Here is a 25,143-nt window from a genome sequence, read left to right as displayed (position 1 = left end):
AGTCAGCGGCCTGCTGATCCCCTGGCCGTGACATTTTATTAGAGACTGTTCTGCTACATTACAGGTTCCACTTAGATTCTTTCCTGTAATTGTTGTTAATGGAATTTGTTTATTTATTTATTTTAATTAATGAAAAATAAAGGTGTTCATGAGTGTCATAATATCTTTAATGATACGACAGCTAGAAGAACCTCCAGTGTAGAACAGATGCATTAGTGGATCAGTGGTTCAGTTCATGGAAAATCAGTCAGAGCCACAAGAACCTGTTTGTTATACAATAACTACAAGTGTGACACACTCCAATGTCCCAAATCAGCAACTGCACCAGTTTCACATGATGACCTCATCACAACTTTTAGAAAATGTTTCTCACATGATGATTTCTTCCAGTCTTCTTAATCTGCTGTAAACTCATGAAAAATAATCTGTAACTTTTTGGAATCTGAACAAAAACTGTGCAAAGTAAAGACTTTACCTTTTACATTTTACTGAAAATATTGTGTTACAGTTTGAAACTTTTATGTTGTGACTTTTTGTTATGTTTAACTTGTTTCTCTGTGAATCAGCTGTTTTGTAATGACTCTACTCTTATGTTATAAACAGCAGAGTTTTTATGTTTCTCTTCTTCTAACTGGATCATTCTTATGTGAACAGTTCCCACTAAGCCCACTGTGACCCTGCAGCCATCCTGGACTCAGATATACAGCGGTGAGACAATCACTGTCAGATGTGAGATTCAGGGAGGTGCAGGAGCTCAGTGGACGTATGAATGGAGACGAGGCCAGTCAAACATACCTGAAACATCCAGTGAATACAGAATCAGCAGCGCTGCTGAGTCTGACAGTGGAGAATACAGCTGCTGGGGCAGAAGGGACTATTTGTTAACAGAGTGGAGTGATATCATCAGACTGACTGTATCATGTAAGTTGATCACATGACAGGACATTTTAATGTTCACCACACTTATTTATTTTTCAGGGAGTTGGCAACCCTAGGTGGTGGTGATGTGTTAGGGTTGCCAACTCCCTGAAAAATAAATAAAGGACACCTCGTGGCCAGGGCCGGGCAACCCAGTTCACCCTTCACAGTGTGGTGAATTTTGTAGCTCTTTTTTTTGTGTGTGAAATTATTTTTTAACCATTTGACTTGAATTTGATTTAAGCAGATGCATATTCTTTGTGATATGACCATATGGGAAACAAATGATCATTTAGCCATTTATTTTTAGCTCAAAATGACAACATTAACACAGTAAAACAGGTCTCTTTCTTAAACAGAAGCCTGTCATGCTTAACTTTTGAGAATATAAGTAAATCTTTCTTTAAAAGAACTCTGTCCTGCTTAACTTAAAATTATATAAATTAATAGAAAACAATAGAACAAAATCATTCTTGTAACAGTGCACATATAGTGCATTTAGTACAATTGGCTTCAGTAGAGGCATTATTTCAGCTTTTGCTCCCGTTTGTAAACCCACTTGTTCCCATGATTACGCATCTTAACTCATCATCATTATTAAAATATGTATTACTTTTATGTATTAGTGATCTATTTGTTGTAATCATCTATCCTTGCAGTTGTTTACAGTTTTTTTTAATTGGTATGGTACTATTTTCACAACTAAAGTGTGCATTTTCAAATCTCTCAGTACAAAACTCACATTCAATCACATTTGTAACACCACTAGTCATCCTTCCAAATCTGATGTCATGAGTTCATTGTATTTGCACATATTTTCATTCCACGTAACCATTGTTGCAGAACATATGATCATTGTGATATATTCTGAGAACATTTGCTTTACTCACCCAAACAAAACAGTAAGATCTTTTTTCAACGTAGTACTTTTACCAATCATTTCATACAGGAGCAAATAATACAAGGTAAGCGTTTCAAATTGTCCTTGGTGATGAATGAGTGTAACTGAACTGTAAAACTTTACACAGCAAATATTACACTTATGTTCAGACATAAAAAAAATATATATATAAATATATTTTTATATTTATCACTTTTATACAATTAATCAAGCCGGTCATTAACATTGGGCCATAAGTTTTCATCAACATCACAGTGGATGTCTTCGTTGTTCAGGCACCGTGGGAAAAATCTCCTGGCATGACGAATCCAGGCTTGACATTGCTCAGCAGTTATATCACCACAAGCTTCACACATGGCTTGAAGAAGGGAGACATGCTCATGGGGATGGCGATCATACACCTTCCACCTCCATGTAGAGAAGAATTTCTCAATTGGGTTGAGGAAAGGGGAACATGGTGTGTTTGAAACCATTCCTGAACCAGCTGTGCATGGTGGAAGATGACATTGTCCCACACAACAACATAGACAATGTGTTGGGAGAAAACTCTGAAAAAGACCCAGGAGAAATAAAGACACAATGAGACAAAGTTACTTTCTTTGCAAACGTGTACACGGGTGGGCTGCGAAGCACAATTTACACCATGCACAGTGGCTTGGCATTTTTTATAGGCACAGAGCACAGAGGCAGTGAGAACAGGATAAGAAAATAATAAACAGATAAAATAAACAAATCCATATATGGTGCTAGTCTCGTCAGCAGAGAGCTGGGAGAGATACAACAATCTAAAACAATATGTCCCAGAAACAAGATGTCTTTGCTGGGAAAGTCTAAAAGACACTTCTAAACTAATCTAACCACAGACAAAGGGCATCTTTGTACATTAAAAGAAGGTAAAGAAACATAGAATCATTTTTCCTCTAACACGATGTCTTCTCCCTGACAGGCCTGCCCCAGTTCATTTAAAAAAAAACTATCAGGTGTTCAGTGTTGTATGACCCTAGAGCTGGTCTACAGCCTACCACACCATCTTCAGATATAGCTGCACACATTGAGATGTTCCCCCCACGTTGTCCAGGGACGTGGATGGTAGCCCAATAAGGTTACGTCCTCTGTGTCTAGTTTTTGCCAGATTGAAACCGGCCTCATCAACAAAAATATACTTGTGATGATTCACAGCAGCGTCCAGCTCCATCACCCTCTGTTACAGTAATTGCATGCCAGTTTAGTGTTGTACCTGAATATATTCAGAACGCAGTTGTTTCACCTGGACATTGTTCCAATCAAAAGGAACTTACAAATGACCAGACAACAATCAGTCAAGTTGAAAATCCATGGACATAATGAATGATTCATTGATTAAACATTAAGATCGGTTGAATTAAATGACAGAAAAATGTATTAAACTGAATGATAAGAGATGCAAATCAAAAATTTTATAGTGATAACATTATGAAAGGCAGTAACTGTGAATGAAACATTTATTTAGATGAAACACTTATTTTGTGTAGTGAAAATGATATTTTGTCATTATGTGTATTGTACTAACACAATTGAAAATCAGAATCAGAATCAGAAAGGGTTTTATTGCCAAATGTTGAGCAGGTTTACAACATTAGGAAATTGCTGCGGTGCTTCAGTGCAAACATACTGTCATAAAAATAAGAATAAGAATTAAAAGTGCTAAGTAGATATATACATGATATATACATGAGTGCAGGTGGTGATCAGTGCCAAACATGGAATGATGCAGTGAACACAGCGTAGGGTCATGTGTTAGAGGCGGGAACAGTCATATGGTTATTGTTCATGTGTCCGACAGCAGAGGGGAAGAAACTGTTCTTATGGCGAGAGGTTCTGGTGCGAATGGACCGGAGCCTCCTGCCTGAGGGGAGCAGGTCAAACAGACTGTGTCCAGGGTGAGAAGGGTCAGCTGAGATCCAAGCTGCACGCCCCAGTGTCCTGGAGGTGTACAGGTCCTGCAGAGATGGGAGTCTGCAGCCAATCACCTTCTCAGCAGAGCGCACAACACGCTGCAGTCTCTGTTTGTCCCTGATAGTGGCTCCAGCGTACCACACGGTGATGGAGGAGGTGAGGATGGACTCGATGATTGCAGTGTAGAACTGCATCATCGTCCGTGTTGGCAGGTTGAATTTCTTCAGCTGCCTCAGGAAGTACATCCTCTGCTGGGCTTTCTTGATGACGGAGGTGATGGTGGGCTCCCACTTCAGGTCCTGGGTGATGGTGGTACCCAGGAAGCGGAATGAGTCCACAGAGGTGATGGGGGTGTCAGTCAGGATGATGGGGGGGAGTGGGGCTGTGTGCTTCCTGAAGTCCACAATAATCTCCACTGTCTTCTGGGCATTCAGCACCAGGTTGTTGTGGCTGCACCAGGACACCAGACGTTCAACCTCCCTCCTGTAGGCAGACTCATCCCCGTCCGAGATGAGTCCAATAACGGTGGTGTCATCTGCAAACTTGATTAGCTTGACAGACTGGTGGGTGGAGGTGCAGCAGTTGGTGTACAGGGAGAAGAGCAGAGGAGAAAGAACACAGCCCTGAGGGGAGCCGGTGCTGATGGCCCGGGAGTCCGAGACATTCTTTCCCAGCCTCACATGCTGCTTCCTGTCCGTCAGGAAGTCAGTGATCCACCGGCAGATGGGATCAGGCACATTCATCTGGGAAAGCTTGCCTTGGAGATGGTCTGGAAGGATGGTGTTGAAGGCAGAGCTGAAGTCCACAAACAGGATCCTGGCGTAGGTTCCTGGGGAGTCCAGATGCTGCAGGATGAAGTGTAGAGCCATGTTGATGGCGTCATCTACAGACCTGTTGGCTCTGTATGCAAACTGCAGGGGATCCAGGAGGGGGGCCGTGAGGGTCTTCAGATAGGAGAGAACCAGGCGCTCAAATGACTTCATGACCACAGATGTCAGAGCCACGGGTCTGTAGTCATTTAGTCCAGTGATCCTAGGTTTCTTGGGGACAGGGATTATGGTAGAGGACTTGAAGCAGGCAGGCACATGACATGCCTGCAGTGAGGAGTTGAAAATGCCAGAAAACACTGGGGCCAGCTCGTTTGCACAGTGTCTGAGGGTGGCAGGAGACACACCGTCTGGGCCGGGAGCTTTTCGAGCATTCAGACTCTTAAACTGCTTCCTCACATCTGCTTCATGAATATGAAGAGTTGTGGTGGGAGGAGGTGGTGTGAAATCCTCTTTTGTGTGGGGTGAGGAGGGGGGTGTTGTAGGTGAAGTGTTTGAAGGTGGTGATGGCTCTATGGAGGGGGGAGAGGTGGGGGAATGAGTGTCCAAAGTGTCTCTATTGTTGGGGCCGTTGGAGGTGTGAAGGCTGCCTGATGGCTCGTCAAAACGGCAGTAAAAGTCGTTGAGGGTGTTGGCCAAGAGCAAGTCATCAGTGGAGTGGGGGGTTTTAGGCTTGTAGTTGGTGATATTCCTAAAACCTTTCCACACAGAGGCTGAGTCATTCTCTGAGATCTGCTGCTGCATCTTCTCAGAGTGCTGATGTTTAGCAATGTCCACTTCTTTAGTGAACCTGTACTTGGCCTCTCTGTAGCAGTCCCTGTCTCCGCTTCTGAACGCCTTTCTCTTTTCCAGCCACAGCTTTTTGAGTTTAGGAGTAAACCAGGGTTTGTCATTGTTATAACTCACCCTGGTGCGTGATGGCACAATGCTGTCCTCACAGAAGTGGATATAGGAGGTGACAGTGTCCGTAAACTCGTCCAAGCTGTTAGAAGCAGCCTTCATTGTGTCCCAGTCTGTGGTCTCCAAACACGTGCGAAGCTCCTCCACAGCCTCGTTGCTCCACAGTTTTTTGGTCCTCACAACAGGTTTGGAGAGCTTCAGCCTCTGTCTGTACGCGGGGATTAGGTGGATCATGACGTGGTCAGAAAGTCCGAGTGAAGCGCGGGGCACCGCACGATAGGCCCCGCTGATCGTGCTGTAACAGTGGTCTAATGTCCTCTCCTCTCTGGTCGGGCATTTAATATACTGCTTGTATTTGGGAAGCTCATGGCTCAGATTGGCTTTGTTAAAGTCCCCAAGAGCAATGATGAGAGAGTCCGGGAATGTCCGCTCCATGTGCAGTATCATGTGCAGAAAATATGCTGAAATGTTTGAAAAAGGTGCACTTTTGATGATCTGTTGTGATATAAGTACTAAGAGTTTTGAAAATGTACCAATTGCTTGTGAAAACTGCGCCAAACCAATAGAAAAAAACTGTATTACACAAAATAAATTATATTATCACACTTCTGGCCACATAGCGCTTATATTCACTGCACATGCCCATATTAACCTTAACCAGAGGGTTTAAAAAATAAACCAGTGTTTACATACCATATCTGCTTCTGCCGTGGCCTGGTGGACAAAAAATTGGTTAAGGGTTCCCCGAGCTTTCACGCCCCTTATGTTCTTCATGTGCCCACCACTAGAAGCATGCCTATGGAAAAAGTGCGCCGGCACACAGTGCAGTGCGCTTTATAGGTGTTATCGTGCATTTTCCCAGCCCAGTGTTTTCCTTTTCCCATTCCTCCCTGTACTTTCGCAGCCTTTTTTTCTTTCTCTGAGGGGAACAAACATTGCTGCTCTAATGCTGGGCTCACACTGTACGATTTTTGGCCCATTTTGAGACGATTTATGAGTCGTGCGACCGATTTGGTGATCGGCCCGATTTTGGCCTTCATCGTGCCTCGTGTAGTATACGTGGGGTAACGAGAAGTGATTAACACGTCACGACCAGCTCCCGATCATCAATCGCTCGTGAGCCGCTCACACTGCTCGCGCGCAAACAGGTAAACGTCGGTGAAAAAGACGGTGCAGCTCGGCTGTGCGGCGTGTGATCTGGACACAAGCGATGGAGGCACAACTTGTAGAACTTTGGAAAGCTCATCCGAGCCTTTTCGATGTGGCATCACAAAATTATCACGACCACAACAACCGTGAAAATAGTTGGATTTACACTGCTGCTCATTCACAGCTGCCTGATCAATGTTTTTCATTAGCAATTTAGCAAAGTTGATGGTGGTGGTGTGTCTGTGTGAGTGAAAGACAGAGAGGGAGAGCGAGCGACAGATTTTCTGTTATAACCTTCATTTTATGGACGCACAGTGTGAGCACTCAGGTCGCATCAGAGCATCGGGCGGTATAGTGTGAGACCTGCATCGTGACCTACCAACTTCTAACCCCTGCGAGTCAATCGTGCAGTTTGAGCAGGAGCTGAATAACGTGACTGAAAAAATCGCACAGTGTCTGCCCAGCTTTAGGTGTACTGTCGTCCGAGACTTGCACCGCAGTGTCGGCGTTTGTTTCCCTGTTGGCCATGCTTCTTGTGGTGGTCATCTGTTGTCTTCCGGTATTTTCTCGTAAGCGACCTTTCCTCGACCAATGAGACGAGCGGTAATCTGAATTGTCATACTCGAATTGTCATAAGTGTGCTGTCAGCTCATTGGTCACAAAGCAGGAGAGGGGCTGGGAATTCAAACAAAGCGTTAATTCCATTAACATTTATAGACTACTTTTGATTCTCACTGTATTACGGGACAAAGTGCGTCCCTTATTAGCTCAATACGGGACGTGTACTTTTGTTTCGAAATACGGGACGATTCCGTTTTTTAAGGGACGGTTGGCAACCCTATGATGTGTCCGGCTGCCAGCGGGAGAGCTGCAGCCGTTGAATGTACTGTTACAGCAACTGTGTGATTATTGTAAGAATAAATGATGCTGCAAAGCGGGTCTGCCGTGGTGGCGATCTTTTTTTTTTTTAATCTTAAGTGCAGGCAAACCAGTAAACAAATTAAAACAAATACTGTTGATAAACTAATACAAAAATTACAATTAAAATTCTCAACAACAAAAACAAAAAAATATAATTAATATGTAAACAACTTAACAACCCCCAAAGTGTCTAAGTCACATGACGTGTCAGTGCAACACCGAAACATAAGAGTGGGGGAAGAGGGAGCAAAGTGCTCTCCGCTGTCACAGGAGTGGTGAGTCCAGTGACCTGGTTGTTTCGTTTTTACCGAAAGCACAGCATAGCAAACAAGCAGAACTCAAAGTAAAGAATCGATCTCACCAGGCTAGTATCGATCCGATACCGATGCCGACTTGGAATCGATACTATCGATATTTGGATCGATCCGCCCACCACTAACAGAAAGAGCTGAACGCGCTGGGCAGAAATGAGAAGCGCAAGCAACACATTGCGAGCAAACGCAAATGCAAAAACAGAGCAAAAGGGGCTGCTATTGGTGTGTGTGTGGATAACAACAAACACTGAAATACATTTTTGCACGCAGCAATTCATTTTGTTCACTCAAATTTAGCTTTTCTTTCCTCAAAATGAAATTCTTCTCAAAATGCAACACTTGCACCTGCAAAGGTAGCACATGTGGGTACACTAGCACACTTTTCACAGGGCTAACACATCGAAGACATCGTTAACAGCTTCTACAATCACATAGAAGCTGTTTTATAAAGTTTTATAAATTTTATAAATTAGAAACCGGACTGTGAATCAAATTTAATTCGCACAATCAGAGACTCACCGGAGTTAATGTATTGCTCACACAATACATGAACTCTGTAGCTCAACACGTTACAGGATTGCAAGTTCCACATGGTAAATGGACTGGTTCTTTCTACTCTCCTGGAGTACTCAAAGCGCTCTATACAACACACCCATTCACACAAGCACTACTATCTATACTTTAAGTGCTTTCTAACTATCAATCATACGCATTCATACGCCATAAGTATCTTGCCCAAGGATATTTGGCATGCAAACTAGGGGAGCCAGGGATCGAACCACCAACCCTCCTGAGCTACAGCCACCCCACCACAGCAGTTTTGTGCATCTGCAAAACAAAATCAGTGCTCAAAACTATGTTTCATGGGGTTCTTTTACCCTTTAAACACAGTGCAATATACAGAGAAATTTACCTACAGCATGCAGAGAGCTGCAGTGAAAGAAAGTTAACATGAGCAGTGCAGCGGTGCATTCATGGTACATGGGAAAACTCAATACTTCACTAAAGATAAAACAAAATTAAAATAAAATAACAACCAATAACCAATAATACATACCAGGACCAGGGTGAACTTTGAACTAGTAGGTCGGAAACAGAAGACACATAAAAATACAAAAGTTTCCAGTTTACATTAATTTATGCATCTGAAAACCAGAATAAAATATTTAAATAAAATTAAACAACAATATGTAAAAATCTCTCTCTCTGTCTAGTTCAGGTTAGTTTGAACTTTTATCTGTGGAAACTACAAGTTAACCTGTGTTAGCTCCTACAGGTTTAACCAGCTTTCTTTCAGCTGCTCTTCAAACTTTGATCAATATGAGTCGACTCAGTTTACTCACTAGACCTGCAGAGTGGCTGGTTAGTTATAATCAGTAACACAGTGAGTTACCAGTACAACACCAACACAATGAATGGAATTACAACACTGAAAGCACAAAATCAGCTGTTCACAGATTTACAGAGAAAACCTTTCACAGTCACAGTCTGGTGTGGAATCAGTTCTTGGATTAAATCTTCTGTGTGTCGCAGTAACAGAGTTTATGGTGGAGTCGTGTCACAGTTCAGAAGTGTGAGTCAGTTTCCTGATCTCTGGAATATGAGTTGATCCAGCAGGAACAGATGATTTCAGTGGAAGTTCAGATCACCGTCAAGATTCAACAGTCTCAGATTTCAGTTCTGAGATCTGCTCTCGGCTGATAAACCTGATCTGTTTTGCAACACAAACACTGGAGTGTTATTCCAGCATTCCTAACAGCTCAGCTGGAAATCACATCCAAACTGCTCCCTGTAATGTCAGCGGTAGAGTTGACTGTGCGTATTAGTGTGGTCTAAAGACATCTGTGCGACAGGAAATGTCAGCTTCCACAGCAAAAGAATATAAAACAACCTTACTAGGTCTCATCTTAGCTATCAGAGGCTTCAACATCAGATTTAGTAAAGAACGCAAGGACATAACGTGCTAACTGACACCAAAGAAAACTAACTGTTACTCACCAAATTCCAATACACCAAAAACAAAAGTAAAAAACAACACCAATGAAACGATAACTGCTCACACTCGTTTAGGAGCAATTCTCACATGTTCAAAATACAATCAGATCATATTGACCTGGGTTACTTCCTCATTATTGATCAATAAACTCAGTCATGCTTCAAATTAATTATTTGAAATGTGCATGTACGTAATAAATTAAAATACACAAAAGTAAATAAAACAAATTAACTGTTTTGATCAAAACAGAAATACAGAATATTTTGTGTGGCACAGTTTGTTTTATCTCAACTATGGTTTTGTGATATTTGATCATTCACATATTTCCATCTTTAAATTGTTCTGATTCAGTCATTTTTACTTTTATGTTCTTGTTCTAAACTGAACTGCAGCCAAACCAAAGGCTGAACTGAGAGCTGATAGGACAGCTGTTCCAGCAGGGGGCAGTGTGACCCTGACCTGCTCTGTGAGCCCATCATCATCATCATCTGGATGGAAATACTACTGGTACAGAGATGAGAAATCTTATCAACCTGTGAGAAATGAACAAATCAGTGTCTCAGAGGGAGGACGCTACAGCTGCAGAGGAGGAAGAGGAGAACAAGTTTACTACACAGAGGACAGTGAGTCAGTCAGGATTGACACAACTGGTGAGTGTAAATGTAACTTCCTACAAAACACTACATCTGATGGTAACTGAACCTTTTGTCTTTCATGTGTTTTTATTGTACTTTCTTGAACATTAACAGTCTCAAACAGACCTGTTGTGACTCTGCATCCAAACTGGTCTGAGATATACAGAGGAGAGACGATCACTGTCAGATGTGAGATCCATGGAGGAGACACTGAGTGGGATTATGAGTGGGAAACAAACAGCATCAGAAAACCTCCAAATCAAAATGAATACAGGATTATTTCTGCTTCATCATTCAACAGTGGAAACTATCGCTGTAAGGGCCGAGTGAAAAGTTCACAGCATGAAACAACAGAGTGGAGTGATTCAGTCACACTGACAGTTTCTGACAGTAAGTCATATTTGCTTTAAGCTGTTTGAACACTTTGTAAAATGTGTTTCTGTTCATAGACTGAGATTATTATTCTTTGTATAAACTGAGCTCACTGTTCAGAGACTGTACTACATGTTCACTGAGAGAAAATCTTTGTTGAACAGATGAACCCCGTCCTGTCCTCACTGTGTCTCCATCATGGCTGAGTCCTGGAGCCTCAGTAACTCTGAACTGTGAGGTTGAACATCCGTCTGCAGGATGGAGCTTCTACTGGTATAAAGCTGTTCCTGATCTGAAAACATTCAACTATAAATCCTCCAGTTATGAGCTGCTACCTGATGGCAGTGCGACTGCACAGGACTCCTACATCATTCATGGACAGACACACACAGCAGGATATGTGTGCAGAGCTGGAAGAGGAGACCCAGAGTATCACACTGATCACAGTCAACCAAAGTTTGTCTGGTCTGCAGGTCAGTTTGTTTCTCTCTGTCCTTTCAATGAGCTCATGTTAGCTCATCATTTTTATTCACCAGGATTTAGACCATTAAAATCTCATCTCCATGACAACCATTTATCTCCGTTTATATTAAAACTTCCCAAAAGAACAAATGAACTGAATGTTTTCCTTTCTCTCTGTGATCAAACCAAACTGAATTTCCTTGTTTCCTTTTCTTATTTTTCAGTTTTTATTTAATGTGATAACATGAAAAACAAAAGACATCTATGAGATTTTAAATGTTTTGATATTTAAACTCATGTTTCTGTTTGTACTGATTATTTTTACTTAGTGCACAGACAGGATTTACACAGTTAAGACTCTTTGTTTGGTGCTCAGGTAGGTGTTCAGATAAAAAAGTCAAATATAGTTAATAAAGAAACAAAGATGTCAGCAGGCAGGTTAACAGCTCTGACAAATACAAGACAAACACTGACTACAGATGGATGCTAGAAGAAGACGTCACAAATAACAGCTGCTGTTATTGTTCATTTAAAATATACTTCAAAGGTTTTTAGTTTTGGTCCTGCTGCTGCAAAATATCTCACTGTAGAAGGAATCTGTGAAACAGACAATATCACAGAATTATGACAGAAACATTACAGCAAATGACTGAAGTGTGTTCAGAGTGATCTGTATCAGGTGGATGATGCTGAGAGTGATGACTCAAAGCTCATGATGTCACATGACGTGTACCAAGCTCTACATGAGCTGCCAGCAGATAAAGCATGTGGGTTAGATCATCTTAAACATGTCAGTATTCGGCTCCTTTGTTTTCCATTGATTTGACTGTCTGTGTGATTCAGGGCTTGTTGTCAGACTCAGTGTTGTCTCACCAAACAAACACTTTATCATATTGAACTATTACATTTGATTTTCAAAACAAAAGCTTCAAACAAACAAATATTTCCACCGTGATATTTTGATCCTAACATCTGTGAGCTTTGTCTCTTCACTGCATGTTGTTTCCAGATGTTCATTCAGCAGCGTCTCTCACAGTGAGTCCTGACAGAGTGCAACACTTCACCTCTGACTCTGTCTCACTGACCTGTGAGGGAAACTTCACTGAGTGGAGAGTGAGGAAGTTCCCTGAGGACGGCCGACTCTCTGACTGTAGGAGAATGACTGGATCCACATGTAACATCTACACATCAAAGTCAGATACTGGAGTGTACTGGTGTGAGTCTGGATCAGGAGAGTTCAGCAGTGCAGTCAACATCACTGTACAGAGTATGTTATTATACATTTACTTCTTGGATCTGAATGATTTAAACGTCACATGAACATTTGTCTCAGCTTTGCTCTATGTGAAGTAATTCTATGTGGCAACACAAACAAAAATGAGAATTTCAGACAATTTCAGGCAACAAAGCATCAAAATATTCTTGGATGTTGGTCTAATTTCTCTTCATCCGTTCATAATCCAGTTTGTCATAATTTGCCAACAGTATTTTATTTTCTCTGTCAGAATAAAACTCAACAAAGCTCAACATCTCTGTCGTCACATTAGATGAACCTTTAATATCTCAATAGGGAGAAATTTGGGAAACACGTCATGCAAAATAACACAAACATACAAACATTTACAATTTCACCTTCAACCATTCAATAATGTCACTGTCAGTAATTTGACTCCTGCAGGAAACATCCCAACTATATTTCCAGTCCTCATAATCACTCAGAAAACCAGGTCTGCATGTAGATCATGAGACACGACTCACAGCTTTTTCTAAAAGTGTGCACCAGCTGGTCTGACTGAAACAATATGTTTGTTTTTTTGTTTTCACAGATTATTATTATTATTATGATGATGTTCCTATCCTGGTGAGTCCTGTTCATCCTGTGACTGAGGGAGCTTCTGTTAGTCTGAGCTGCAGTTTGAGAACACAAAAAATACTTTCCAATGTGTTTTTCTATCACAATGACAAACTTATTCAAAATGATCCCCGAGGGGAGCTGAAGATCTCTGCAGTGTCAAAGTCTGATGAAGGTTTCTACAAGTGTCAGTACTCAGGAAGAGAGTCAGCACAGAGCTGGATGTCAGTTAAAGGTGAGCAGGAGCAAAACGTGATGGATTTTAATGGATTTCATGCTTGAGAAATAACATGATATTATCTCTTTTAATGTTTAAATCCATCTGGGTCTATTTAGTCAGAACTTTATAAAACTATTATGTAATATCTCTATATCGTTGTGATTCAGGACTCAGGTGAAAACAGCAGAGGATGTAATCAGTCAGTTTCTTTATTCACACAAAGGATAAATAATTTAACACAACAGATTGTGAGCTTCGACTTGGTCAACAGGAACAAAACATAAATGAACTTAAACTTAAGGAGTGAGTCCTACAAAAACATCTTAACTGAGGTGAGAGAGACAGGCCAGAGGAGCGGACATAACAGCGTGAGGGCGGCAGATCTGTGGGAGAGGAGAGAGCAGTTAGGGCAGGAAATCTGAGGGAATGTGACAAGACAGAGAGTGTTCATAAAGTGGCTGCAACTATGCCTTACTTGGAGTCCAGACTAGCTGGGGGTAAAGGATAAAGCAGAGGTCTGTGGAAACTGCTGAACGATGGGCAGGCAGGCAAGTGAGGAAGAGGCTCCGAGGGGGCAGCAGTGGTGGTGAATAGGGGGGCAATGATCCAAGGTGGCAGGCGTCTGACTGGCGGTGAATGATGGCATGAAAACGAATCTTGAAGCAGGAAGAAACTGAAACAAGGGGAAAATCTGTTAGCATACAAACCTTATTTTCCTAGAAAGGATCCCAGCAGACCTGCCTGGTTACCTCACTGACGAGCTGCAGTCATGTTAACTATCCATTAACATTTGGCTACAGCCACCGAGGTCTTCAAGGTCAACTTAATGACTAAATAAATCCTTATAACACAGAAACTATGATTCTTACAAAGGTGTTGTGTCTTGTCAACATATAGAAAATACTGTATAAAGATTTAAAATATCATGTTACGTTTGACCTCTGACCTCACTTTTACATTTCACATCTGCCCTTGTTGTCATGTTGAAAAAATCTGCCTTTGGACTTATTTTCACTGAACTACAAACTTCTCACAGTACAAATAAACCACACACACACAAAAAAAACCCCCACAGAAAATACAATACTGTTCCTTTAAAAGCAAATACTGTCAACAGAGTGAGCTGCCTTAGCAGAGATTTGTGCTCTCAGAGTGTTTGTTTTATACTTTATTAATAATTAATTATTGTTTGTTGTCACAGTAACCATGTCAGGAGCTGACAGCTCTTCATCTCCTGTGTGGTTGATGGTTGGACTGGTTTGTGGAGTCTCTCTCATTATTATTCTCCTGCTCTTGTTGTGTCGCTGCAGACAGTCCAAGTGTAAGAGCCTCTTCTTTTCATGCTGTATTAGAGAGTTTATTTACTACATACACTTTAATTATTCACACATATACATGTATTCTGATCTCATGACACAAAATATCAGTGGAACAATTTATACATGACAAACATCTGTAATAACATTTGTCTCTTTCACAGATTCCTGCTTCACCAGGTTGGTAAAATACTTTTTATTATTATTTTAAACAAACATCAGTTACTTTTGAGTTTATTGTGTTTATTTCATGTTTTAGGTCGATCCAGTCTGAGAGTCACAGTCCGGGCTCCTCCACAAATCATGGAGTCAACCAGAATGAAACTCATGAGTACGACTCTGTTCATCCTGGTCAGTATTTAATCCATCTTTATTATCATTATTAATATTGACTTTTAAAATAAGTCTTCATTAACAGTAACAGTTTTTAGATTAACTTTGTGCTCAGCGGCTTTTAAGAGAATATTTGTCAAAATCCAGTTGGACAAAAATCCAAACAGTAAACTGACACATTAAATGAGAAATAAAAATAATTTTACAAACCTGATTGTGTCTTTAACTCGACTGAAAAAATCCATAATGTTATTGTTTCATATCAGAACAGCACAGACAGTAACAACATTATGGGTTCATGGTCCGAAAATATCTCATGGTCTTGGTTTTGACATAAACAGAATTATTTAAACTCTCCTTTATGTTTTTATTAAAATGATTAATGTGACCCTGGTTCATCTTTTTTTAGGTACTAATAACCTCTATGAATCTGTTAGCCAAGTGGAAGACGACAGAAATGGTGCAGTATATGTGCTGAAAAGCACAGAGCAGTTACAGATGAAAAATTGTTTTTGATTTAATGAAACTAATTCCATGTGAAATGTTTACAATCCTGTAACTAAAATATGAACATTTCAGGATCAGATGAACATCAAGATGTCACATACTCTCTTATTGAACTTAAAAACGTTGAAAAGAAGAGTAAGTACATAAAACATGTGCAATTAAATGTAAATGTAATGCAAAATAAAATAAATAAATATTTTAAAAAATCTAACAGTTAATTATTTTCTCATGATAAATATTCTGATCATCTTCACAGAGAAGCATCATGAACCAGAGCAGAGTGCTGTTTACTCTGAGGTGAAGACGGGAGCTGCAGGTACAGTCACAACAGTCTCATTCAGTGTTTGTACTGAAATGTGTCATTTCATTATGTTGCAGCTAATTATAGGTCAACATGGAGTTTAGTTATTCACTTACCAAGCTTAGCTGCTACACATCAGCAGAGTTAATCTGCAGTCATTTAGGGTTTTGGTGGGTTAGTCATTAAATCAGGTGTATTTGTTTAACATGATACTGTGTTGTGTTGTGTTCTACAGACACGCTGTAGAAGTTGAACAGATTTATTGAGTGATTCAGAAACACAGCAGGTCAGAATGTTTGCAAAGAACGAAGAAAACTCAAAACAAACTTCTTCCACAGTTTGAGTTCAGTCTCTTCCTCAGATCAGAGGTTAATCTCTAATCTAAGGCCTTTGATCAAAGTCTTTAATCTGGGAGGCAAAAAAGTCCTCTTTCAGCTGGATTTACTGAATCACAGCATCCAGAGCTTCTGAACCAGACCAACGATCACAAACCAAACACCATCAAATAAAACACATAATCTGAGTGTGCTCGATCACTGGAGGCACAGCAGAGAACTGTTTAAGCTGGTTGTTTGATACAGGAAAATATCAGATGTGCCAATAGCATGGAAACTTGTGTGTATGTGGAATAGATGTAGGGCATATAAAATATGAGTAAGGGATGAAAGAAGGGAGTGATGCAGACGGGCACATGAGTATAAATGATGCTGTTTGGGAAGGTTCGAGGTTCTTTTTGTAGTTTGCTAAAGATGAGTAACATCAGCAACATCTGAAGAAAGCACTGTGGAGTCACAGTCAAAAGTTTCAGTTGTCCAATCACTGTGGACTTATGAACTGAAATTATCATTTTTTTGTCTCACAAAAGAGTTGGAAGACTTTGTACTTGTGATTAGTTATATTTGGATAAAATTCAGGTGACTGAATCAAGTGATTATTACTAGTTGATTAAGGTTTTTGTTTTGCCCCTGCTAATTTGCTTAAATAAAATATCCTGTGTTCAAAATTCTAAATTGTTAACTTTTTTGTAACAGTAAAAGAAACCTGTGACATATTACATCTCGTCAATGGTTCTTGTTACTCTTAGCACTTAAAGTAGTCTGTTCTTTTCTAAAGTAATAATCTAGTGAAACTACAACGAGCGAGAATCATTAAGGGGAGCGTAGCATTAATGCTGTTAATGGCTGTGGCTGACAAATCTGCAGTTTAAATCACCTCTACGTCCAACAGCTCTGTGTCATATATCTGCTGATCAAATGTATCCTGAGCTCTGACTTCTCTTTTAGAGGACAGTCTGATGTATGCTGAGGTCAAACACCCCAAAAAAGGAAAAGCCAAGAAGAAAGCAGGTAAACAAAGTCTGCCATCACCTCCAGTGAATGTTGTTCAACATGTTTATCTGGTCTTAAAATCTTATTTCCACTCACAGGAAAATCAAGTCCTGCAGCTGATGCAGCAGTTTATTCTGAAGTCACGTTAGGAAGCTTTCCTGGTAATTATGCTTCTGTGCAGGACGAGTTATTCTTCAAGTTATTAAATGGTGAACATCCTGAAACTTGGACATTTGTGTTCTTTGTGTGTTTGTCTTACAGGTCAGTGAGGAGAGCTGCAGCAGCAAAGCCAAAAAGAAGCATTTTATGAATCCACTGTTGCTCCTCTGCTGCCCAAATATCAGACACGCTCACTTTTTAGTGTTTATGAAGATGATATTGAATAATAATATGATATAGATTCTTTTAGCATAAAGCACACAGAGGTGTGTCCTGTTTCAGATCCATGCTCTTTATATGCAGCTGATATTTTTTATTCATTTTTAAGCTTTAATATAAAATTTTGAATGTATCCTGTTCCAACAGCAAGTGAGAAAAAAGTTTTGAAGTCTGTGATTTTTAATACCTGAAAGCAACAACTTAAAGTCAGCAGAGTCACATTAGTGCTGGTATGAACACCAACAAATACTTTTACTATCTGAGTTTAAAGATCTGCATCATGCAAAAATGAATTATTTGTTATAAAAACATGAAAAAGCTGAGCTTGATTCATTTGATGTCAGATACTGTCAGATGCTGTGAATTTTATTTTTTATTTAATTTTATTTTAATGTTGTTTGCTGTTCTCACTTTTTCTGGATTTAACGTTTTACTTTTTTTAAGGTTATATATTTTAAATGTAGAGCACTGCGATCAGCTCTGTTGTTTTAAACATATATGAATAAATTTAACCTTGACTTCACTTTCTCTTATATTTTTATCAGAGTAAAGATTTAAGATTGTTTGTGCTTGATTAGATTTTCTGGTTTGGAAGTGGACCACAGAACTCTTCATGATTGGCTGCTTTAAAGTTTTTATTGAAGCCATATTGTGATGTTACGTTTTATTTTTTCAATAAGACGCGGTGTTCTCCATTTAGAAGTACTCGTGTAGGTACACATTATTACTATTTCTTATTATTGAAGAAAGAATAAAGGCCTGGTCATCAAAACAAGTTGGTTGGGTCCCAGTAGACATTTGTGCCCAGAGCTCTGTGAGTTGATGATGCAGGCTTGAGGTTTAAAGATGTGTAGGCATCACTGGCTGCCTTTACATTTGTGCTCGTCCCACATGTGGCTTTCTAGAAGAACAAAACACAGCTGGGTCCAAAAATATCATCAATACAAACTGTGAGGTGCAGCTCTGCTTTCTTTGTCTGTTTGCTTTTAAAATATTATTACTCCTCAATCCAGAAGCAGTGTACACCTGGACAAGTCACAGTTGTGCCATATGACTATCAGACAGAGACACACAAGCATTCAGGCTCACATTCTCACCTACGACCACTTTAGAATTACCAGCTAACATCCAGGTCCCTGGGCTGTGGGAGGCAGCTGGAGTTCCCAGAGAGGGGCCACGCAGACCCCGGGGAAAACCCAGTCAGGACCTTCTTGCTGTGAGGAGACAGTGCCAACCAGCACACTGCTGCCACCTGCTGGTTTCTTATTGCATTACTCTGGAACAGTAATCCCAGGAATGCACGTGTGCAGTTTATCCACACACCTTTTTTGTCCACTAAATGTTACCTGTAAATAATCCCTCACCACTTGAGAGTAACGTCCTCTTTTCAGGTTAAATTGCTGTATAAGTAACATCCATTTCAACATCTTGTTATAATGTAATTATCAAGTCTAGTTGGCTGATTTATTATTTTAGCAGATCTGTAGTTTACAGTCAAAGTTTCATAATTGCTTCTTTTATGTGACCTCATTGTTATGTTGCTCTTTAGGCTGATGTCTTAATTTAATCTGTGAACTTTATTGTTTACAGCCATTGTGCTTTTTCACTGCTATACTGGCCCTTTGTTAACTGAGTCCATTTAAAATAATGAGAATAAAACACAGATCAAAATGATGATTGTGGGCTAAAACGAAAGGAGCCAGTTAAAGTGGTTCATCTGACCAGGACCAGGTGTCTCCTACTATAACCTTCATTCACTGCACATTTCCACAGTCTACTTCATTCTAAACATTCTGCATGTTTTCCAGACATGTTTCTCCTGGTCATCAGGAAATCACAATATTCAAAGAGTCAGCAGCACATTCAGATCAGATGTCTTTTCTAATCACCTGCATGTCTGGACTTTGGGATGAGCTTGGATGGAGAAAACACTGAAAACATGAACATAACTTTTATGAGCTGATCATTCAACAGCTTAATTATAATGAATCTGCTGATCTGCTTTGATAGGACTGTGATCAATAAGTCGATGTTATAAGTCAAGACGAGTCAAAATGTTTCCAAATGAAAGAAGATTTATAAAAAAGACTTTCGGAGCAGTTTAGCATGTGAGCAGTGTTACAACCCAGAAGACTTTACACTTATGTTTGTGGACGGAGATGATGAGTCCTCAGTTTACTGGCATCATTGAACCATCTGGGGTGTAGTGGGCTACAGATGCTGAGGACACTGTCAGAGTAACACTTGATATCCCTTTATTTAAAGTAGCCAATGAAGCACCACAGATACTGTATTTAACTGTAGTGAAACCCTACACTCAGAGATCCTGGTCTAACTCCAAAGATCTCCTCTGGAACCACAGCTGCTGACCAAACTTACAGATTTATACTTTTATTTTTTTACTTGTTTAAGGAAATACTGCACACTGCTGCTACAGGACCAAAACGCTGCATCACAATGGAGGCTGCTGGTATTTTCCTAATATGATAGCTCATGTACCCCAAGCTCACTGTAACTGCATCATGTCTGAATGTCAACAATACAGCAGTGCCCGACTCTTTAAACCTACAATCTCGACCTCAGCTGCTTCTACAGCTTTAAACACAGCACTTTCAGACTCTCAGGGCTCATATCAGTCAGTTTTTACCCTCAATGGGAACAAATCACTGTCAGTGCCTTTACTCTCTGCACCTCAGACTTACAGAAATCAAGAATATTCAAGAATTCAGTAACATTTTCATATTCAACACATTTCTCATCTCATCTTTATGCTGTTTGTGCATCTTGAGCCTCTTCACACACATCTTTAAATGCAACAAGAAATTTAAATCCACTGACTCTTTCAAATTTAGACACTATTTCATGAACACCAACACTCCCACTCCCGCTCTCAGACCCATCCCTCTCTGTGGTTTGGCTCTTTTGACCCTACTTTTCTTCTTCAGTTTGATTCCCTGCTGTGCCATAATTAGCCTGTAAGGTGGTCCAAAGGAACATAATCCAAGATCATAAAACATAAGATGCTTAGTTTGTTCTTATATCCATGTAATCAATCATTTTGTATAAAAGTAATTAAAAGTCAGTCATCTCTCCTTCCTCCAACTTCCTCATCTGCCATTCCCATTAAGTCAGGGCAGGTGGAGCTTATTGACTTGGTAGCTGTCTTGATGGGGCATTCCAGCTGAAACTTCCGACTTCAACATGAACACATCATTGTTCTATAAGCCGAGTTTCCAGTACAACAAACAGAAAGGCGCAGTTTTACTCCTTCGGGAACCTGACAATTGTCCGGAGCTCATCAAGTTTGTTGTGGAGTGATAACACAGGCGAAGATAAATGTGGAAAGAGGTATCTGTTTGTGGTCCTGTCTCATGACGACCGATAGTTTAGAGGTCCGATTCCCTAAAAGGATCTGATTGGATGATCTCTGCCGGAAGATTTGGAGACGAGTCCAAGGTTTCACCAAAAAAAGAGAAATTCGTGGCTATGAGTTTCAACATGTGGCCTAAAAGTATAAAAAGGGAAAGAAAGCCGACACGCTGAGGTGAGTGACTATTACTTCTGTCTCTAAAAAATAAACCACACTCACTGACTTTTACTGCAGCACAAACAAACATGTCTCTTAAAGAAACAGCAACAGTGCACAGAGATGCTCAACCTATCACAGCAAAATAACCTTTAACATTCGTTACACTATTATATACTGTACAATTCAGACAGCCTAAATATTTCCGGTCTTTCTGATTCGCATTAATTGTAGCAGTTTGACAGATGCTTAAATGTTGTCCGTCGCAGATGTGACAGTGATCTGTGGTGTTTCAGAGCTGGATGAGTGTACTCTCATGTCCTGGACCCTGATATTGTGGTGGCTTATCAGTGACTTTCACTTTCAAAACACACAATAAGAGGGAGAAATCACGGGTGGATGACTCAGAGATATGGGTGCAGTGTTAGTCCATTCCAATAATGATATTGATATTGTAATAATGGATTTTGTTGAAATTGAACAGAATTAAAGCTGGTTTAAGGTTTTTAGTTACATTTCTGCACAGAGGAAGAAGCAACTCTCATCTCTTCACAGTGTCGTCACTTGACTGTTTTAGTCTGTCAGACTTTCGTAAATACCTGCAGCCTCACAAAGCCCACAGGAAAAACACAAAAACAAGATTGATGTGTATTTATGCACATGGCACAGGAACATGTTCTTCATTAACACACGGACTTGAGGCTAAATAAAATTTGATGTTCTTCTACACATCACCCAGGTCAGCTGTCACAGGTAGTTTTCAGGTTTATGTGGTGGAACAGTTTATAATAATGCAGCTCCTCTCCTGTGGAAACATCATCGTGCTAATTTGGCCGACAGCTTTCAGTCACAAAACTGACTTTGGTGAACCTGGACACGAGCTGCTCATTTTACATTTACGTTACAGTTTAGGTTTCTTGCATGACATATGAAATGTTACTTTTTAACTATAAAGACACATCTCCTGGATGCACTGGTACGCATCTTCAGTGATGTATCCTATGGTCATCAGGTGTTTCGGGTCTCACAACATCATACACCCTCGCCCAGGCGACCCAGCCGGGGGTGATCAGGCCCCGACTTGCGTACCAGTAGCTACCCACGGATCAGCCCTCTTGATCCACAGCCACCTTGTGGCTTTCTCTGCCGCTTCACTCACAGCCTGGATGGCCCTCTTCTTGGCTGCCCCAGCCACGCCCAGCCGGCCTAGGACTTTGCAGAGTGATCGTCCTGCAAAGCCCCTACAACCCACTTCTATGAGTTCATAGAAAGTCTTCCAGCCCCTTCCCCTGCACTCCTGCACTAGTTCCTGGTACTTTCCTCGTTTCCTTTCATTGGCCTCCTCAATCCGCTCTTCCCAGGGCACTGTGAGTTCCAGCATGATCAGCTGTTTTGAGGCCTCAGAAATAATTATCATGTCTGGCCGGAGTGATGTTTTTGCAATGTTCTGAGGGAACTTTAGTTGTTTACCCAGGTCAGCCTGTAGCTGCCAATCAGAGGCTGTGTTGAGGAGGCCAGTTGTCAAATGTGGGCGCACCTGGGGTTTCTCTCCAGCCTTAATAAAAGAGATTGCCTTCCTCGGAGCATGATGATGCTTGCTGGTGCTGATTGCTGAGGCAATCTTTTCAGCAACAACTCTGAGCACCTGGTCGTGCCGCCAACGATACCGACCATCGGCCAGGGCCCTTGGGCAGCTGCTAAGGAGGTGTTCTAGGGTCCCTCTTCCAGAGCACAGGGGACAGGCAGGTGTCTCGCTCTTTCCCCACAGATGGAGGTTTGCTGGGCTTGGCAGAGTGTCGTATACTGCCTGCACTAGGAATCGGATCCGGTGGAAGTCTGCCTGCATGATGTTTGCCCAGGTGACCTTGCGCTGCAAGGTGCTCTCCCAACTTGTCCATGCTCCCTGCCGCTTAAGGCCTACAGCTCTACTTACTCGCTCCTCCTCCACATCTGCTCGGACCTCTTCCTGGAGTAGCTGGTGTCTCTCCTTTCCCTGTGCCCTGCTGACCTGGGCCTTTGGGACGTACCCCAAGCCTGCTCCCCCTGTTGCTAAGACCCCCATCAGTGTTTTCTGCCTTAGGCGTGACTCCGCCACCTCAACTGCCTTCTCAGCCTTCCACTTTCTTCCTGTCCTTACCTCAATACCTGCTGATGCCACCTTGCAGTCTTTAGAATCTCTGTACTGTAGGGCTTCTCGTGTGCGAGCCACCTTGAACTCTTCTGTGAGACCACTGAAGGGTAACTGCACGCTGTTGCTTGCCCCATACAAGGCAGCGCTGGTGAGACTGCGGGGAAGTCCCAGCCACTTACGAAGAAAGCCACTGATCTTTCTTTCAAGGGATTCCACAGTAGTTATTGGAACTGTATAGACAAGCAAGGGCCACAGGATTCGGGGCAGGATGGAATGCTGGTAGATCCAGGCTTTAAATCTTCCAGGCAGGCCGGACTTATCCACCTTAATGAGCCACGCTCCCAGCTCCTCATTTGCCTTCTGAATAGCAGTAGAGTCTTTCAGGCTGGAGTCAAAGAGTTTCCCCAAGCTCTTAATTACTGTTACTTTTTAAGTGACAGCACAATTTGAATTAAGTAAAATGTGAATATTTTATATTCTGTCTGGAGAAACAAAAACAAACAAACAAACCAAAAGGCTTCAGTTGGTCCAACCAGCACCAGCAGTGTGACACATGAGGTGGCGCTGGTGAGGTTGAGAGTTAATTCAGTCATATTGTAGGGACACCACAGTGTACTCTGACATATTATTCTTCACATAATTCAATGGTTTATTCTCTTCTATTTTTGCATAGTAGTGTTGTTTTTAGGTTTGCTGCATTTATTTATTTATTCCTGCCCTGTTTACTTTGCTGCTGTAACAAAGTGAATTTCCCATCTCTGGGAATAATAATAGTTTATCTTTTACAGGCGGCTTACTTTTTGTAGATTTGTGCAGTATATAAGTTTCATTTATTTATTGAGGTTGACTGGAGGGCTGTAGTCAACATTTTTGAAATTTAAATATAGAAGTATCAATTTAATTGTTCAGGGAGGGGCTGCCACCAGTTGGGTGGGAAGAGAGAGAGGAGAAAGTAAACAACATAATGAGTGAAAAAGGTGAGTGGACAAGAAACACCCAGTGCATCATGGGAACCCTGCAGTAGTCTACACTAAAGGAGGATTCTGGGTCACGTGATCCAGCCCTAACTATAAGCTTTTATCAAAAATGAAGGTTTTAAGCCTTTAAGTACCCCCACTGTATATAGTGTGGATTGGACTCATGGATTTATGGCTGACACACTCTTGCAATATTGTGTGGGAGTTGGGGACAGCGCCTTTGGATTGGCAGACTGGGGTGAGGGTTCTTCTCTTCAGGCAGGGAGACTAGAGAGTGTATTCCAACTTTAGAGGATCACAGTTCGCAGCCTGTCCTGGAAGATCTATGCCAGATTACTGGAGAGGAAGGTCCATCTGTTATTTGAGCATCAGATTCTGTAGGAACAATATTATTTTCTTCCTGGTTGTTACATGTTGTAAATGTATTTAAATGTTTATTTTTTCAACAAGGTTCAAATCCTCTGGCTTATCTCCATCCAAGAGTGAAGTAAAGGACATACTGTAACATCCACCTCCTTATGGTTAGTGTAACACAGAGTGCTAATTATATCTATATGTGATTTTGCTAATGGTTAATCATGTGTTACAGGTACCGAGTGGCAGCACCTGTAGACAGCTATAAGTGTCCTGCAACCAGGAAAAAAAAGATCAGACAGGGAGACGTGGCATGTCGTTCCTGATTCCTCTACCATGAGTGTCTTTATAGTTTAGTATCAAAAGTAGTGTAAAACAGTTTATTGTAGTTATAAAATATCAATATTGGAGAGTAATGGAATACATGTACCATAATACATGAATACATTACATATTTAAAATACAAAATATGAGTAACTGTATTCTGTTACTGTTAACATTTAAAAAAATGATTTAATATGAAGGCAATAGGCAGAGTGTTACAGGCATAGCCCTAACGAATATGTAGCCTCATGGGCAGTGTAGTCCGT

At 40.9% G+C, this 25,143-nt stretch overlaps 2 protein-coding genes across 2 annotated transcripts in view; both read left to right on the top strand.

Moving 5' to 3' along the window:
- LOC309703223 (basement membrane-specific heparan sulfate proteoglycan core protein-like) overlaps positions 1 to 25,143 on the top strand; it is a 176,628-nt gene that overhangs the window by 20,211 nt on the left and 131,274 nt on the right. The gene's annotated exons all lie outside the window — the stretch shown is intronic.
- LOC309698235 (uncharacterized protein) lies at positions 10,404 to 18,032 on the top strand (the record flags this gene model as incomplete). The annotated part of the gene is made up of 12 exons (XM_082520549.1): positions 10,404 to 10,488; positions 11,126 to 11,341; positions 12,340 to 12,597; positions 13,157 to 13,417; positions 14,883 to 14,898; positions 14,978 to 15,069; positions 15,461 to 15,511; positions 15,631 to 15,693; positions 15,815 to 15,874; positions 17,143 to 17,205; positions 17,286 to 17,348; positions 17,449 to 18,032. The coding sequence occupies 12 exons, from the start codon at positions 10,404 to 10,406 to the stop codon at positions 17,454 to 17,456; spliced, it is 1,236 nt and encodes a 411-aa protein (XP_082376675.1). The 3' UTR covers positions 17,457 to 18,032.

The sequence above is a fragment of the Aulonocara stuartgranti genome, assembly GCF_965226115.1.
Source record: "Aulonocara stuartgranti genome assembly, chromosome: 3".
Taxonomy (NCBI): Eukaryota; Metazoa; Chordata; class Actinopteri; order Cichliformes; family Cichlidae; genus Aulonocara; species Aulonocara stuartgranti.
This window is presented reverse-complemented; position numbering and strand designations above follow the sequence as displayed.